Source organism: Mauremys mutica, chromosome 5 (genome assembly GCF_020497125.1).
Source record: "Mauremys mutica isolate MM-2020 ecotype Southern chromosome 5, ASM2049712v1, whole genome shotgun sequence".
Taxonomy (NCBI): domain Eukaryota; kingdom Metazoa; phylum Chordata; order Testudines; family Geoemydidae; genus Mauremys; species Mauremys mutica.
The window spans coordinates 44,812,096-44,828,067 of NC_059076.1; the positions used below are offsets into that span (position 1 = coordinate 44,812,096).

The 15,972-nt window shown below is 43.2% G+C and overlaps 1 protein-coding gene across 1 annotated transcript in view; it reads right to left on the bottom strand.

Moving 5' to 3' along the window:
- Positions 1–15,972, bottom strand: part of ANXA5 (annexin A5) — a 34,251-nt gene that overhangs the window by 3,708 nt on the left and 14,571 nt on the right. Inside the window, exons 5-11 of the mRNA XM_045019416.1 lie at positions 14,114–14,227; positions 9,440–9,530; positions 8,278–8,357; positions 7,632–7,688; positions 2,624–2,717; positions 1,491–1,586; positions 510–568 (exon numbers count right to left, since the gene is read on the bottom strand). Of these exons, the coding sequence (XP_044875351.1) occupies positions 510–568; positions 1,491–1,586; positions 2,624–2,717; positions 7,632–7,688; positions 8,278–8,357; positions 9,440–9,530; positions 14,114–14,227 (591 nt within the window). The remainder of the gene's footprint in view (positions 1–509; positions 569–1,490; positions 1,587–2,623; positions 2,718–7,631; positions 7,689–8,277; positions 8,358–9,439; positions 9,531–14,113; positions 14,228–15,972) is intronic.

A 15,972-nucleotide genomic window follows, 5' to 3' on the forward strand; every position in this document is an offset into this window, starting at 1 on the left:
CAAAAATGGGATGGACTTCAAAACACATTTGAATGAGGAACTAGAATTTTACTTTATAAAGTTGGGATATGGGTCTATAAATGGTCATCTTAAAAAAAGAGAGCCACTTTGTGGTCTGCAGATTTTACAACATAGCTTTTAGTCATCCTCATTTTCAAAATATATGTCACCTGCAGAAATTACAGTTTTCAGCAGAATGTGCTCCATTTTCAGGCCAGCAGAAGGCCCCTGAGAGCAAGATGGAACATTGCATACTGGGATATATATAGTCTCTAAAAGTAGTGTTTCCATATTGAAGATTATAGTGCCTGCCATATTGTCAATTTTATCCAAACTAGTCACAGCCTTGCAAAATTTGGGTGAATTTAAGTTAGTCTCTCTCGCTCGCGCTCTCTCTCTCAAAAAAAAAAAGAGACAAAGAATGAGAGGGGAGGAGGAGGAGGAGGGAGAGAGAGAGAAAGGGGTTACTTGGAGGGGGGAAAAGGGTCATGTGGAGAATAAGTACTTACCTTCATGGCATAAAAGAGAGATTCAGCAAAATAAGCAGGTACGCTTCGGACACATTTCACTGAGAAAATGAATCATTAACAATCAGTTTCTATTGAACATGTATGATAATCTGAGGGGAGGTAAATATTTTGACTTTCAAATTACACAATAAATACAAGTTTAAGCTCTGGAGTAGAAACTTTCTCAAGGCTATCACTCTCTTTCCAACATCTCACTGCTTCATTTGCATGGGTTTATGTCTGTGGCTCACTGACTCCCGAACAAGAATGATCAATTTACACCCAAATATTTTTCTAATATTTCTACTTGGGATCTGAAAGGTAGAATTCATATCTCATCAGCAATACAGATCCTGCAAGCCCAACTCTACCCCCAAATTACAAATGTGCCAACACATTTTCTTCAGTAGGCTGGTCTGGGCAAATGAAGGCAGAATTTGGTCCCACAATTAGATATAAATTAACAGTGCTTTTGATGATGCATGTGGCTGAACAGAATCCAGTTCTTCTCCCATGGCTGATAACAAGAAGAAACGATTATTTACTAAATAAATAATAAGATTCCAAATAAGCTACTTACTTCATAAGAGGACGTGCATTTTTACAGTCACTTTTTGACCAAAGTCACTCTAACATCAACAACCAAAATAACGTTTTTTAATCTGGGACAGACTAAATGAAACCATTTCTTGAATTCCTGCATCTTAGACAATATAAACAGCTTTATTAAATTAGAGTTCAGCTGGATTTACACTGAGAGTCAGGATGGCAACAATAAATAGTAACGTAATCCCCTGTGCTACTGGAGATTTTAGAATTTAGGTCATTGATTTGAGAAAACAGGTGTCAGCTTCACTCAGGCTGTTGATCAGGTTACTCAGCACTGTTTTAATCCCTTTAAAGGAAATGCCATGTCATCTTTTCAGAGCTCACATTATAGCGCCTACAAAATAGTGTAGCAGTAGTAAGATTGTTAATTACCAATTGCCAGAAGCAGCTTCTCCAGATCCCCAGAGGTTTCACGGTCAATGGTTTCTTCAATTTGAAAACCAGAGATAGTCATGTATCTGTCAAACACTGAAAAGCCAAGGACAAATACATACTAATTCCATGTATGTAAACATTACTTCTCCCACTATCCCCCACAGTGCATGCTATTTTCATCCAAGCACCATATATTATCCACTGCGCAAACCTCATCCTCCAGACACTCTTCCGCCACCTTATTTTAAAATATCTTTTCCCCAGCAGACTGTAATTGTACAATACAATTCTTCAGGGAGGAGGATGTAGTCTCCCGAGTCCCCTGACAGCAATCTACAGTCTAGCTGGCATGAGCAGCATATTTAAATAAGAACAACATTGACACCATCTTAAAGAACCAATCTACCTCATATCCCTAACAAAGCTCTCATCTATATTGGATTATGTGGAAGCTTCTGCATTTAAACTCAATCAAGGTGCCTGCACCATCAAATCTGACAACTTTCCAGATGTGAGACAGCCTCCCCATCCAACATCTAGCACAAATGCACAGAACCTTCCGCAAGTTCCGGGAGCCAAAAACAGTTCCTTCATGGCTCCTCGCCTATGGGCTGCATGGAGTTTATGGAGGGAATGGTATGATGGGATAGTCTAATTTTGGCAATTAATTGATCTTTGACTATTAGCAGTAAATATGCCCAATGGCCTGTGATGGGATGTGAGATGGGGTGGGATCCAAGTTACTACAGAGAATTCTTTCCTGGGTGTCTGGCTGGTGAGTCTTGCCCACATGCTCAGGGTTTAACTGATCGCCATATTTGGGGTCAGGAAGGAATTTTCCTCCAGGGCAGATTGGCAGAGGCCCTGGGGGGTTTTCGCCTTCCTTTTCAGCGTGGGGCACGGGTCACTTGCTTGAGGATTCTCTGCACCTTGAAGTCTTTAAACCATGATTTGAGGACTTCAATAGCTCAGACATAGGTTAGGTGTTTATTACTGCAGTGGGTGGGTGATATTCTGTGGCCTGCATTGTGCAGAAGGTCAGACTAGAGGATCATAATGGTCCCTTCTGACTCTATACTGGGCACAGCTGAGATTCTGGTTTTCAGTTCTACTTGCACCACTTTACCTACCCTTCCTTAGGTGACAGACACTTCGAGTTCCCAAGATGGTGATGAACTTTTCTTCATCTGTTCCCCATTTCAGCTCTCCAGCCTTAAACAAGACCTGTTAAAATTTCAAGAAACCAAAACAAAGTTAGTAATTTCTTCACACATTCACTTGAAGGACTCTATGCTCCATAACAACTGCAGTTGGAGGGGAGGAAGCTTGAGTGACATGTCCCAAAAATATACATAAGGAAAAACTGGATACACCATATCAAAATGTACACCAGTGCTCCATCATCACTACAGATATTTCTTGCCATCATCCTCCATCACTCCCACCTCTTTCCCTTAGTCCCAGTTTTAGTTTTGCCATCTGAGTGATGCTCTATTCTCATTAACCCGTTCATGCCCTGAGATACATGGCACATGTACAGCAATAGTCTTGCTTCATATAAACATGAGGTACCCTTCCAGCAAATGTTTTAGAAACATACTCCTGCCCTGCACCCCCGCCCCCCCCCCAAAAAAGATTATATTTGAAAGACCCTTCGTCAGCCTTCAATCTAGGTCTCCCTTTGACTGATCCAATTTCCACATAGCCCCATACTTAGTAAGTTTTACAAAATAGCAATTTATCGAAGGTATTAACATGGGCAAGACGTATATAGTAGCACAAGGCTAGACTGCTGCTCTGGCTAGGAAGCCGGCACTTAAAAGAACTTAAAATGCAGCACTTCACCAGGCACCATCAAAATATACACATGCCACGCCCACAAGTATTTTGCATTGGAAAGTCGAGAAAAACATGCAATCTAAAGCGCACACCCACAGATTTCTTGATGTAAATTTAACAAGCTCTCATATTCTTCCTCTGCCGGTGTTATATTCTTGACCTGATTTATGACCTAGGCCCAGATCTCCAGTCCTGTGCATCAAAACCACAGCTCCTAGCCCCTGGAGTTCATGTCCTCATTTGATTAAAATTTTATTTTTATATATTTTAATTATATAGATAATTGCATTACGTTTCTGCGCAAGTTCATTCGAGAACATAGTGATCGACTCATTTCACCCACATAGTTGTCACTGGGGCATTTGGTGCTCTGGATGAGGTACACAAGTGATGCTGAAGCTTAAATGCATATTCCAAAGTTGCCTGCCAGCCAGCCAGCTCATGCAGTGAAAGATCTCTGAATATAGAGATCCAGGTCAGTTTCATGCTCCTCACCAAGTAGAGGTTAGGCAAGTAGGGGTTCAAGTATTTCCTGAAGAAAACCCATGAATACAAATATCTGCCTGTTTGCCCTTATCTGCTGCACAGAACTTGCTTTGACCCGCTGCCTGAGCGGAGGAATAATGGTCTTGTTTTCACAGTATGGTCAAAAAGGTTTGAATTTTCTCTTTATTCTGAGTCCCACACTGCTACAATAAATACATTGTTAATGACCATCCATCCAGGCTCTATTTTTTTATATGGAAAATCCAGTACGTAAGAGGAAATGTGGCCACGACAGTTCTTTGGAACACAGCAATAAATCGTTTCATGGCTGTTCATTTAAAACTGAAATATGCAACACTCTCAAGTGGGTGACAACCACAATTGTACAGATGTGACCAAGCATCCTTGCACCTCCTCAGACTGGATCTTGTCAGCTCCCACAAGCTAAGCAAGGGCAGACCTGAGAAAACCGAAGAACAGCTCTCACCTTCAAGGAATAACTAGAAGTGTTACAGGAAGTCCTGTCAGCAATACCCTATTCCAAATCAGTAATAGCACTCTTCCATCTGAGTCATTACCAAATCTAATGCTCCAGCATGGTGTTAGAGGCATTGTGCTGTTGGAATTGCAGTTCTCTGCACACAACAGAGGTCCTGACTGCTGGTGATCAATAAAGGTCCCATGGCATTTTATGCAAGCATAAGGTTATTAACCCCAGTGTTTTAGCCAACTTTCATATGGATAGTTACATTCTGCCTACTTGAAATCCCTCTGGCGTAAAAAGGCACTACTATAAACATTGACAACCTTTAGGAATGAGGTTTTCAAACTGAAGTGTGCTCACCAACCCTGATTTCACAGAGGGATATTGAAACTATGGTCTACAGAGATAATAGATCCCAATTTGTTCCTTCATTGTGAACATTATAAAAATTACTTCTTCAGCCAAGACTGCAGGCCACTTTGGTGCAATACAGTACACTTCATACAGTGAAGTCATCTGCTTTTTAGTAAACCACAGTTTAACACCCAATAAATTTTCCTGAGTGAAGAGGTTTGCAATCAGTGACACATAGTTATTCATGAATGAAGCTAGAATTATGGGGAAATGCAAGTGGCAAGAAAGGTTCATAAGCGTAAAAATGGCTTGCCACATGTCTCTTTACAACCCAGTCATAGCCAGCAGCAATGGATAATTCAGCTACAATTACCCTTAAGGGATGCTGCTTTAGCTGTGATCCTTGCATTAAAATCTAGACAGTCCTGAAGTTGGAGACTAACTGCATTACTTTTGTTTAAGGTTTAGCCTGCTGTGTCATAGGGAACTTACTCACAATTACACTCACAGAATGCTCCACCTGCACAATTTGCAATACAATTAGTAGTTACTGATTTTGTTTTTCAATCCAAGAGAAATCAAGAATTAAGCTTTTTACTCCTCCTTTACTATTCTGAGACAGTATAGTTACATGTACGTGAATATTGTTCCAAACCCTCTCTCCCTGATTCCTTACTGACTGTGCTGGAAATGCAAGGTATCATTTTGAGAGAGAATGTGGGGTGGGGGGGGAAGAGAAGTCCTGTTACTGTCTGCAGGGTAAGGGGCTCTGTGGTGAAGTGTGTGATCTGGAATGAGACCGTTTAAAGCAAGGTTGGGCGAGTTGTGGCTTTCTGCCTTTGAGAGCAGCTTGTTTTCTGTGTTTTTTGGTTCTTGTGTGGTATCGTAGGAATCCTAAGAAATAAAGTAGCGTCAGATTGAAGTCTTCCAGCAAGAATATTTATGTTTTTAATCTAACTTCTTTGTGCGTAAACTGTGATCATAACACTGACCACAGCTAAATCAACAGAAGGCACTCAAACTGACTGAACAGTGACCACACAAGGAGAGGAGTACTTGTGGCACCTTAGAGACTAACAAATTTATTTGAGCATAAGTTTTCATGAGCTACAGCCCATTTCATCGGATACATGCATCCAATGAAGTGGGCTGTAGCCCACGAAAGCTTATGCTCAAATAAATTTGTTAGTCTCTAAGGTGCCACAAGTACTCCTGTTCTTTTTGGGGATACAGACTAACACGGCTGCTACTCTGAAACCACAGAACAAGGTTACACTGATTTCACTCCATCAGTTTCTAAACTGATGATTTTTATTATGTGTCTCGTGGTTGCGCCTCAGAGCCCCAGGACCAGGACCCCATTGTGCTCAGCGCTGTACACACAGAGAACATTAAATTTAGTTTAGTTTTAGACCAACAGTTACATTGACTTAAAACAGTACTTTCTGGAGCTAGAGAAGTCCGCATAGAAGAGTAGCTGCTGGCCTAGCCTCAGAGAAGCCAAAAAATGTCTATTTACTGAGGCCAGAAGCTAGCTACTTGCCTAGGCTAACTTAATCAATTTAGAGACAAACCCTGACACAACAACTTTCAGTAGACAGAGAGACTGTTACTTGACTAACCAGACTGGGGTGGGCAAACTTTTTGGCCCGAGGGCCACATCTGGGTGAGGAAATTGCATGCAGGGCCATGAATGTAGGGCTGGGGCAGGGGGTGTGGAGTGCAGGAGAGGGTTGGGGGCTCAGAGCAGGGGGTTGGGGTGCAGGAGAGGTGCGGCAGGGGACTCAGGGCAGGGGTGCAGGAGGAGTTCAGGGTGCGGGTGCAGGAGGAGTTCATGGCGCCATGGGGGTGGCAATCCCACAGGTCGGATCCAAAGCCCTGATGGGCCAGATCCAGCCCGTGGGCCATAGTTTGCCCACTCCTGAACTAGACTAACTGCCAATCTCGGATTTCTTCAGGGCTGATTTTCAAGCTCAATAAATGATGGAAGTTTTCTGGATTTCTACAGTTTCACATCAGAGGTAGGAATAGAAGTGGAAGAGTATATATTACAAATATATATTGCCAATTACTCTATTAATTTTGTACCAAACCTCTAGCAAGAGAGTGTATTTTATTGATCTTGTACTTTACTTTCCCTTCTTGTTTACTTTTCTGAATAATCTTTATTTTTGTTCATCTAGGCCCACAACCTGTAGGAGAAAGTTTTCAGCCCGAATCTGAAACAGCCAAGATACAACATGCATTAAACGAACTCTGCAATCAAACTGCTGAGAATCTGACCACTACTATAATTAACATCAAAGCCAATCTGATCTGCTAAGAAGTGCCATTTCAATTATTGTATTTCTCCTACTCCTGCTTTTCCTGTTTGGAGTAAAGTTCTAAGAGTTGGGGAGGCAGAGCCAGGGAAAATATAATTCAAATGCAGTATTTCACTCCCTGGAAAATTATTCAGTCACCATATCAGCAGTGGCAGCTCTGGAGCTGGTTACAATAAAGCAACATATTTGGGCCACATATACATGAGCAATGCTAATGTTGAATTCTCTAGTAAGTTACAGGTCCTAAACAAGTCCTTTATGTAGAGGTTGGCCTGTATCAGAACATCAGACATGAATGAATGAATGCCCCCAAATTTGCAGGTGACAAACACCTGAACATCCAATGTTGGAAACATCCATTTCTCTCAGACATCTGTAATGCTTTCACTGCCGTACTATTTAGGCTTCTCATTTTATAACTGGCAAAACTGGGGCGAGGAAGAGGTAGAACAGAGGGGAAGAGTGTCCTAAAACTTGTGTTTGAAATGTTGCAGCTTGCACCACCTCTGTTTTCACATCACTTGCAACAGAAAGGAAGCAACAGTTGTTTCCAAAACCAAAGTCTCTCTCTCACATCTGGGCCCCACTTGTGCACCCATTTTATTTGTATATTAACCAGCTGAAACACACTAAGGAAATTTTTTCACTTACCTGAGCATCTTGCTCAACCAGACCCTCATCAATTCTTCCATCAGGGTCTCTATTAGCCTAAAAATAATATCCAATGTTTAGTCCAAAACAACATGGTCCAATATAATGAACATAAGAGTCAATGTCAAATAATCAGTAATTTATGTTTTTCCCACAGTCTTATTTCCCTTCCTTCAGCAATAAAATGCTAGCACACAGCAGAGTGAATTAAGTATTCTGCCCTCCCAATTATAAACAAAAATGTATGTACCAAGCTCTCTGTTATCTAACAGCTTCTCAAGAACACCATTGCAAATTGGGAGTTACACCTGTCACTGGCGGTACCAGAGCAGAACTGGATCCTAAAACTGAACCACCAGAACTTCCAATTCACTCACTGGGATCAATCCTGCAGCCTGCTACAGCCCCTCCATGCAGCTCTGCTGTAGACCAGCTCTCTGGGTGGAATAAGCAAGCAACTATGCCAGTCTCCAAGATCTATGTCTATAGGTGTATGAAAATAATTCAAAGTGGCCTCTACCTAAAACAGATTTAGATTCTGAGTTATCCTTAACCAGCAGTGAAATAAGCAAACACTGCCCTGAATTCTGCAGTCTAACACTCCAATCTCACAGATTGCTCACACACATACAAAATGAAGACTTACCTGAACAAGGACTACTAGCATCCTCTGATAGTAACCTGTTGTGTCTCCTGTGATATGATCTTCTAAGTTGGATTCATATTCTGCAAGAGAACATCACCTTACAGAATTTCTCAGCTCTTTCTAATGGAAAAAAAGTGATGCCCTCTCTAGTCCCCAAGAGACAGAGGAAGTTGAAGGCTCACCTAATCTGATCATCATCATCTGTCTAATCAGCCTCAAGGAGCCTTATAGGCAAAGGGCTGTATGCTGTCTTCATTGATATCTGCATAACCCAATGGCACTGCAAAGATGAGGCCGAAGGTACAATCTGGCCTTTATCAGCATAAAATCAGTAAACCAACTATTACTCAAAGTCAGACCCAGGTTCTGTTCTCATTTCCAGTGTCAGGGCAGGCTCTGCAAGCAAAGAGTACTGGAGAATTCTGCACTAAGCAGGGAATGTCTGGTTGTATTTAGATGCGAAACATTCCCTCCAATACAGGAGCCTGGATGCATACATAGTTAATTTAGCTAGTGGTCTTTCTTTTTAGGAAGTCCCACTAACCATGGAAGAAAAAGGGTTAGTCCCTATGAATCAAAGGAAGAGGCACCTGGAGATGGGAGAAGACCCATCACTCTTATTGGGGACGCTGTACTCTCTGTGGCTCATCCCACCCCTAGAAACATAGAGGGAGAGATGCATTGGCTTTAGCATGAATAGCCTTAGATTGCTCAAAAGAAAGGTAGCCCTAGATGGTGCTCAGATAACAAGCAAAAACCTTAATAATAAACAGCTGATTTTAGATAAGAGTTTCAGTTCGTTATGTGGTGCCAATTTCCTCTTTCCCCATTATCGGACTCCCCCACACATTTTTTTTAACAGAAAAGGGCCAAATTTAACTGAAATCCCACTATAAAAGGAAAAATATTAAAACATTATATCCCAACTACAATTTGGCCACAAAAAAAATGTTAGACTGTACAGCTGTGCCTGAACACTAGCCTCTGGCAGTGCAGGGGTCCCCAACCCACCAGAATAAAATTCTGATTGTAAGACAAGTCTTCATTTTGCACTCCCATCCCCATTTCTTCCCTCAGCTCTCAAGTATGCAGTGTTAACAGACATTAAAAATGTTAAGAGGGATAAAGAGAGGAGACATTTTAAAAACTGACTGAACTTTACCTTCCAGATATACTTGTTTTATATTCTGCAGCTCTGCAGTTGTTCTGGAGGCAAGAATTTCAGTCAGCACTTTCTCGTTGGTCCCTGCTCCCTACATTAAGAGCACAAATACAGAGCAATTGATACAGTAACTGAGAGAAAGATAATTATTTCTTACAAAGCCAACAGCAGTATTCTACCTAACAAACTTTGGGGTGGGGAGACCAGAGTTGTCTGTCTACCAGCTGTGTACTTTTCTATGTGAAATAAAGTCAGTTTTTAAGGTTTGGTTTGACTTTAAATGGGGCCTAATTGTAAGCTCAATGAAAATAATGGAAAGACTTCTCTGACTTCAATAAGCTTTGGAGGGGACTCTCAGTGCTCAAGGACACCAAGCTCTATTTCATTTAGGTAACATGATCTGTAATATTAGTGCACCTTAAATGATGTAACCGTACTTCCTAGGCAACTCTCCGGTGCTCGCCTTGTCTTACAATATCTCACCAGGATCACTTGCATAACAGAGTCAACCCAGGAACTATGGCTGCATCACTTGAACTGCACTACATTTACAACCAACATTTTAGTCACCATCAACACACATTTTTTTAAATAAAATTGCCTACTCAGGCACCCAAGTATTTTAAGTCAACGTGCTCTAATTACAATGTGCACCACAGTCACTTTCCATTCCTTTAAGTATAATATTTACAAAAGCTAAGGCAACACCTTATTTATGCAAGCCTGGATTGGCTGTGCCTTAGGGGGATACAAAATGAATGCTAAGCAGCCCTAGCTCAAAATGGTTTTCTTCAAACAAGAAACAAACAGTCAGCCACCTGGCCCCAGCAGGCATTTACAACTCTTCTGAAATGAGAAAATTCTATTCATAAATTACTTATAAATATATCTCTAAACAAAGTCAATCAGGTTATGCACCATCATCTGAACATACACAGCTAGACTGACAAAGGTGTGGTGACTAGGGTGACCAGATCGCAAGAGTAAAATATCGGGACACATGGGAGTCAGTCACAGGCTCACAGCCCTAGGAAGCTGCGAGGGGGGCGCAAGCCAGAGGCACATGGCCCCAGCTCCAGGCCCTGCCACATGCTGTGGGTCAGAGGCACACGACTACGGCCCCCAGCACATGCCGCAGGTTGGGGGCTGCAAGTGGGGGGTCTCAGGGCTAGGGTAGGGGCATGGGAGCAGGGTGCTGACTTTGAGAGGGAGTTTGGGTGCAGGAGGGGGCTCAGGCCTGGGGCAGGGTGTTGAGGTGTGGAAGGGGCTTCGGGTGAGGGCTCCTGGTGGTGCTTACCTCAGGCGGCTCCCTGGAAGTGGCAACGTCTCCCTCTGGGTCCTAGGTGGAGGTGCAGCCAGGCAGCTCTGCACACTGCCTCCGCTTGCAGGCGTCACCCCCGCAGCTCCCATTGGCCACGGTTCCTGCCAATGAGAGCTGCGGAGCCAGCACTCATGGAGGGGGCAGCACACAGTGCCCCCATGGCTCTCCTCTGCCTAGGACTCAGAAGGAGATGTCGCCACTTCCGCGGAGCTGCACGGAGCTGGGTAGGGAGCATGACAACCCTACTGAATATCAGGAAAAATGGCATCCCGATCATACATCAGTCAGGATGTGAGACAGAGTTAAATATCGGGACATCTGGTCACCCTAGTGGAGACACTGAGTGTCACCAAGCCTAACTTTTAGCTACCTAGAAAAATCACCAAGATTCACAAAACCTGACTTAAACACGCAGGCTCTCTATACAATGGAAGTGGAAAGAGGTGCCTCAGATTAGGATGCACAAAAGCCAGCAGCTCCCTGCCTAAGCAGACAAGACACCTAAGTACAAGGTAAGGAGATGCCAAGGTGAGGGGTAGGTCCTAAGGCCCCACCTAAGTCTGGGCTACAAAGAAGCGCCTCTCTCTGCTTGCGAGTCTGACCTCCAAACCCTCTCTTGGCATTAGACGCCTACACCATTTTTGCAAGGAGGAGTTCCCTTATAACCTTTAGCCCAGAGGTGAGGGCTTACCCGGGATGTGGGAAACCTCCGAGTCAAGTCCCCCTGCCACCTGAGGGGGAGAAAAGATCTGCCACCTCTCTGGTGAGTGCCCTAGCCAGTGAACTGTGGGATATTGGGCTCCCTCGGTCTCTCCTGTTGAAGCTGTTCAGCTGTGGATAAATAAAAACAGTCACTGGAGCAAGGGGACTGGATCCTGGATCTCCCACATGGGTGCCCTAACTACCAAACTATAGAGAATGCACGGTCCTGAAAATGACACTCTCTCTTCCCTGCCAACCCCATCCTCTCATGATCTATCCTGTTTATTTAAACAGGAGAGACTGAGGGATGCCGTCCCACCACCTATCAGAATATTCTACAGCACAGTGGTTATGATGCTCACCTGAGAGTTCAGGTTTTAGAGGGGTAGCCGTGTTAGTCTGTATCAGCAAAAACAATGAGTAGTTCTTGTGGCACCTTAGAGACTAAAATTTATTTGGGCGTAAGCTTTCATAGGCTATAACCCACTTCATCAGATGCACCTGCGAATTCAAATCCTTTTCTCCTCATTAGGCAGATGGGGGACTTGAATGGGGAGGGGTGTCTCCCACATCCCAAATAAGTGTTCTAACCACTGGGCTAAATGTTACAAAAGGAAAGTCCTCCCCCATCATTTTATGAGCTCACCTATGAGGGCCTAATCCAGCAGGTGAGCTCTGAGCATGCTTACCAGATCAGGCCCTGCAAGCAAGTTAGGCAAAGGAGCACCTGTCTTCCCCCAGTTCATGCTTAGCACTGGAGCTTAGGCATCCAGATGACTAGGGTGAAGCAGCAGAGCATATGCAGAGAGGCAGAAATATAGGTGTCAAGTGAACTTTTACTGCAAAAATTTAGGTGATGAACAAGTTTACGTGCCCACAGGTCTCGGTAGTATCTGAGTGGGGGTTTGGCAAATCCCAGCAATGCCTGATTCTGGGATTTAGGCACCTAAAGTGGCAGTTAGGTATCTAAGTCCTTTTGTGAATCTAGCCCACTTATTTTTAAAAAGAAAAAAAATGTTAACAACCTCACCAGCTTTGTTTAATATCATTTATTCTATTTTAACATTGAGTGTTAGAGGGATAAGAAAAAAAATCTTGCTTCACTATTCATCCCTGCTCTCCTACAACCCTCCATTCTGCCCATTTTTCTTTGCCCTTTTTTTTTTTAAAATTAATTGGGGGGGGGACGGGGGACGACAGTTTTTTTCCCTCTTCTCAGCCACGCTTCTACTTGTTTCTATGTTCAATGTCCCTTCTCCTTCCCTCTCCAAACATTATTTGAGACATTACAAAAAAATCCCAGACTTCAAAGTCAACATTTGGTTAGGATACTATACTCAGCAGGAAGGTCCTTGGAAAAGCAGTTTACATAGCACACTGGTTAATAGGTTAGCTAACAAAGGTCTTGAGAATTTACCTCTCCAGGTCACTTGGCCGAGCACTAGATAGTACCATGTCAAGTTGAACGTTCTCTGGTTTAATTAGTAAGTTCTACAAACAATTCAGAGACATCCATATTCTAAACCCTGGCCTTCAAAGTCAATGTCATCAGGGACAAATAGCAACAGGGCTTCAGAAAAGAAGTCAAGGCACACTGAATAACATGCTCAAACTGTAGGATTAGATAGATAAAATAGGAAAGTGGTGCTATCTGCTTCTTTTTCCCAAAAAAGGGAGCAATGCATTTAGCCAAAAAGAGAATTGTTACCGATTTACAGGAGTTTAATTCTTCCTATGCATTAATAGTACATTTTTAGACCTGATTCAAAAGGGATAAACACCAGTCCATACATTTTTACTTAGAGCACCAATTTACAAGAGCATGTCATTGACTAACCCATCTCTACTCAAGGTACAGCTTCATCTCTCTCTCTGATGTAAATTCACCCGTCAAACTTTTGACCATACTAAAAATGGAAAGGGGGGGCAGGGGAGGAAAGCATGGAGATGAACACGACCAAACTACAGAGGGACCTGCAGAGATTAGTGCAGATCTATACAAGGAAAGGAAGAAAGTAATACAGATACTCAATGAAGGGATAAAACCAATCATCAGCCACTCCTGATACCGCATCAGTGCACAAGAGGATCTCTCTCTTAAACAGAGGTTAACAACAGAAGTTTGGAAACCACTGCACTAACTTACAAACTGCCCTGAACAATCTATGGACCTTATGATTCCTAGTATAATGTGAGTAAACTGTCTTTTCTGTGTGCTGTACAATAAACATTATATTGAACAATTCAGCAAGGAGTAGGTTTTTTTTTTAAAACAAAACAAAACAAACAAACAAAAACCACACAAAAAACCCACTACACTGAAATTAACTGCTACTAAGTAAGACAAGTCTCAAGGTGCACACCTTTTAATGCCCAACTCCAGACACTGATCTTTTAACATCTAGTGTTTCTTTGAAAACAGACATTTTTGTAATTCTTGATTTCTAACCTACCTGCCTCTGATGAGCTGTTAATAATAACAAGTCAAGTCATGAAAATCAATGTTAGAAACATTAATGTAATCAGTATAGTATGTTATTAGCATTAAAATGAAACCTCTAACTTGAAGGAAACAGAATCATTCTTAAAGCAACAAGATTGGAGCAAGAAATATTTCATTCAATTGTTTCATTTTCTCCCGCTCCTTTTACCTTAAGGGCATGCTTCAGTTCATGGGCATCAAAAAGTTGTGCTGGTCTCATCAAAGCCACTATCAGGGTTTCAAATTTGCCAGTCAGTTCTGATTTCAGGTCATCTACAAGATCCTAAATCACAGAATAAACAGTGATACAATTAGGAAGGAAGCCATTTCAAAAGGCAAGCACATAGCTGAGCTGTTGCTAAGGTTTTTGAGACGGGAAGTGTAGCTGAAAGTCTAAGGTAGAGAACGCATAGATATTTTGTAATAAAGGAATACATTTTGGTCTGTGGGTTATAGAATATACTTTAGTGAACCTCATTTGAGGACTAAAATTATTAGATGAAAGCAAAAGCAGGACACTAACAGGATAAAAGTAATGAACTAATACAACTTGAACAAATGGAGCATATTTTTGCATATTAAAAAAATACTGTTTTTAACAGTTAAATGTCCACCCTCCCCTTTGTCGTCAGATGGCCACCGGTGTGGTGCTCTGCTCTATTCAATGTTGATATCAGTCAGCTGCGTGCGTGTGTTCCCTCTGTGTGCTGCCCCAGCTCTGCACAGGAGCGTTCCCACGGCAGCGATTTGAAGTTTCCAATGTAGACAGACCCATACTGAACACAAGAACAATGGTTGAGATTTTCAGTGCTGAGTCTAAATCACCCAGGCAGATTTGGAAATCTCTGTCTAGATTTGGAGAGGACTCCATGTGTCAGGGCCAGATTTTCCAAAGTTTCAAGCACCTATAACTCCAACTGAAGTCAAAGGAGGCACAGGCACTCACCACAAGCACAGGCACTTTGAAATTTAGGCCCACAACCCCTTCTCTTTAGTCACCACCAGTTGTTTGTTTCATTACTTGTATACTGGTTTTCCTAGTACAAGCTTTTGATTTGTAGAATGCTTGAACAATTATTTATCCTTGTTACCCATAATGCACACAGACATTCTTAGTTTTTTAGCATCTTACATGCTAACTACAACAGCAGGTCTCTGGTATATGTTGGGGTTGTGTTCTTGAAAAGGGCCACGGATACCGAAACGATGTATATCGGGGACCTGCTGGTACAGTAGTGGTGTAGGCAGGAGGGAACACTTGGGTGGGCAGGCAATGACGGAGGCAGAAGGGTAGGAGTCATCTGGCGGCCTCTCCCTCCCTCCTGCTGGCCTTGGGGGCTGGGGGGATAGATGCTCTGGCCAGGGGCTCCCGGAGAAATGGGAGGCCCCATAAAAGCGTACACCACCACACCCTCACCTGCTCCACACACCCCATCTGGCTCTCGGGGCTTGCCCTGCTCTGCCAAGTGCTCCGGCAGGGGAGCAGGACGCAGGAGCTTGCCCCACACAGCCCACCCAGTGCTCCAGTCAGGGAGCAGGGTCGGGTGCAGGGGCTCACCCCGCTCTGCCCACCCGGTGCTCCAGTCGGGGAGCGGGGTCAGGCGCAGGGGCTCGCCCCGCTCTGCCCACCCGGTGCTCCAGTCGGGGAGCGGGGTCGGGGGCTTGCCCTAGCACTCCAGCCAGGGACAGGGGCTCGAAAGCCCCCGCACCCCAACCCCGCTCCCCAGCTGGAGCACATCAATAGGGAAACGTGTTCCGATTCACATTGGTCTGCATATCCGTCATTTGCAACTTACAGTACAGTACTGCAAACAACGGATATGCGGATCAGGACCAATGTGAATCGGAACACGTTTCCCTATTGATGTGCAACAGATATGTGAAACAATGGATGAGGGGGAGACATAAACCAGGGACCCCCTGTATTATAATTATTTAGGAAGTAGAGTTTAGCATGACTGGTTGCAATCACAGTGCTTTTTAATTTTGTTTAGCTATCATGGAGGTGGGGGCAGAAAGTTAAAACAA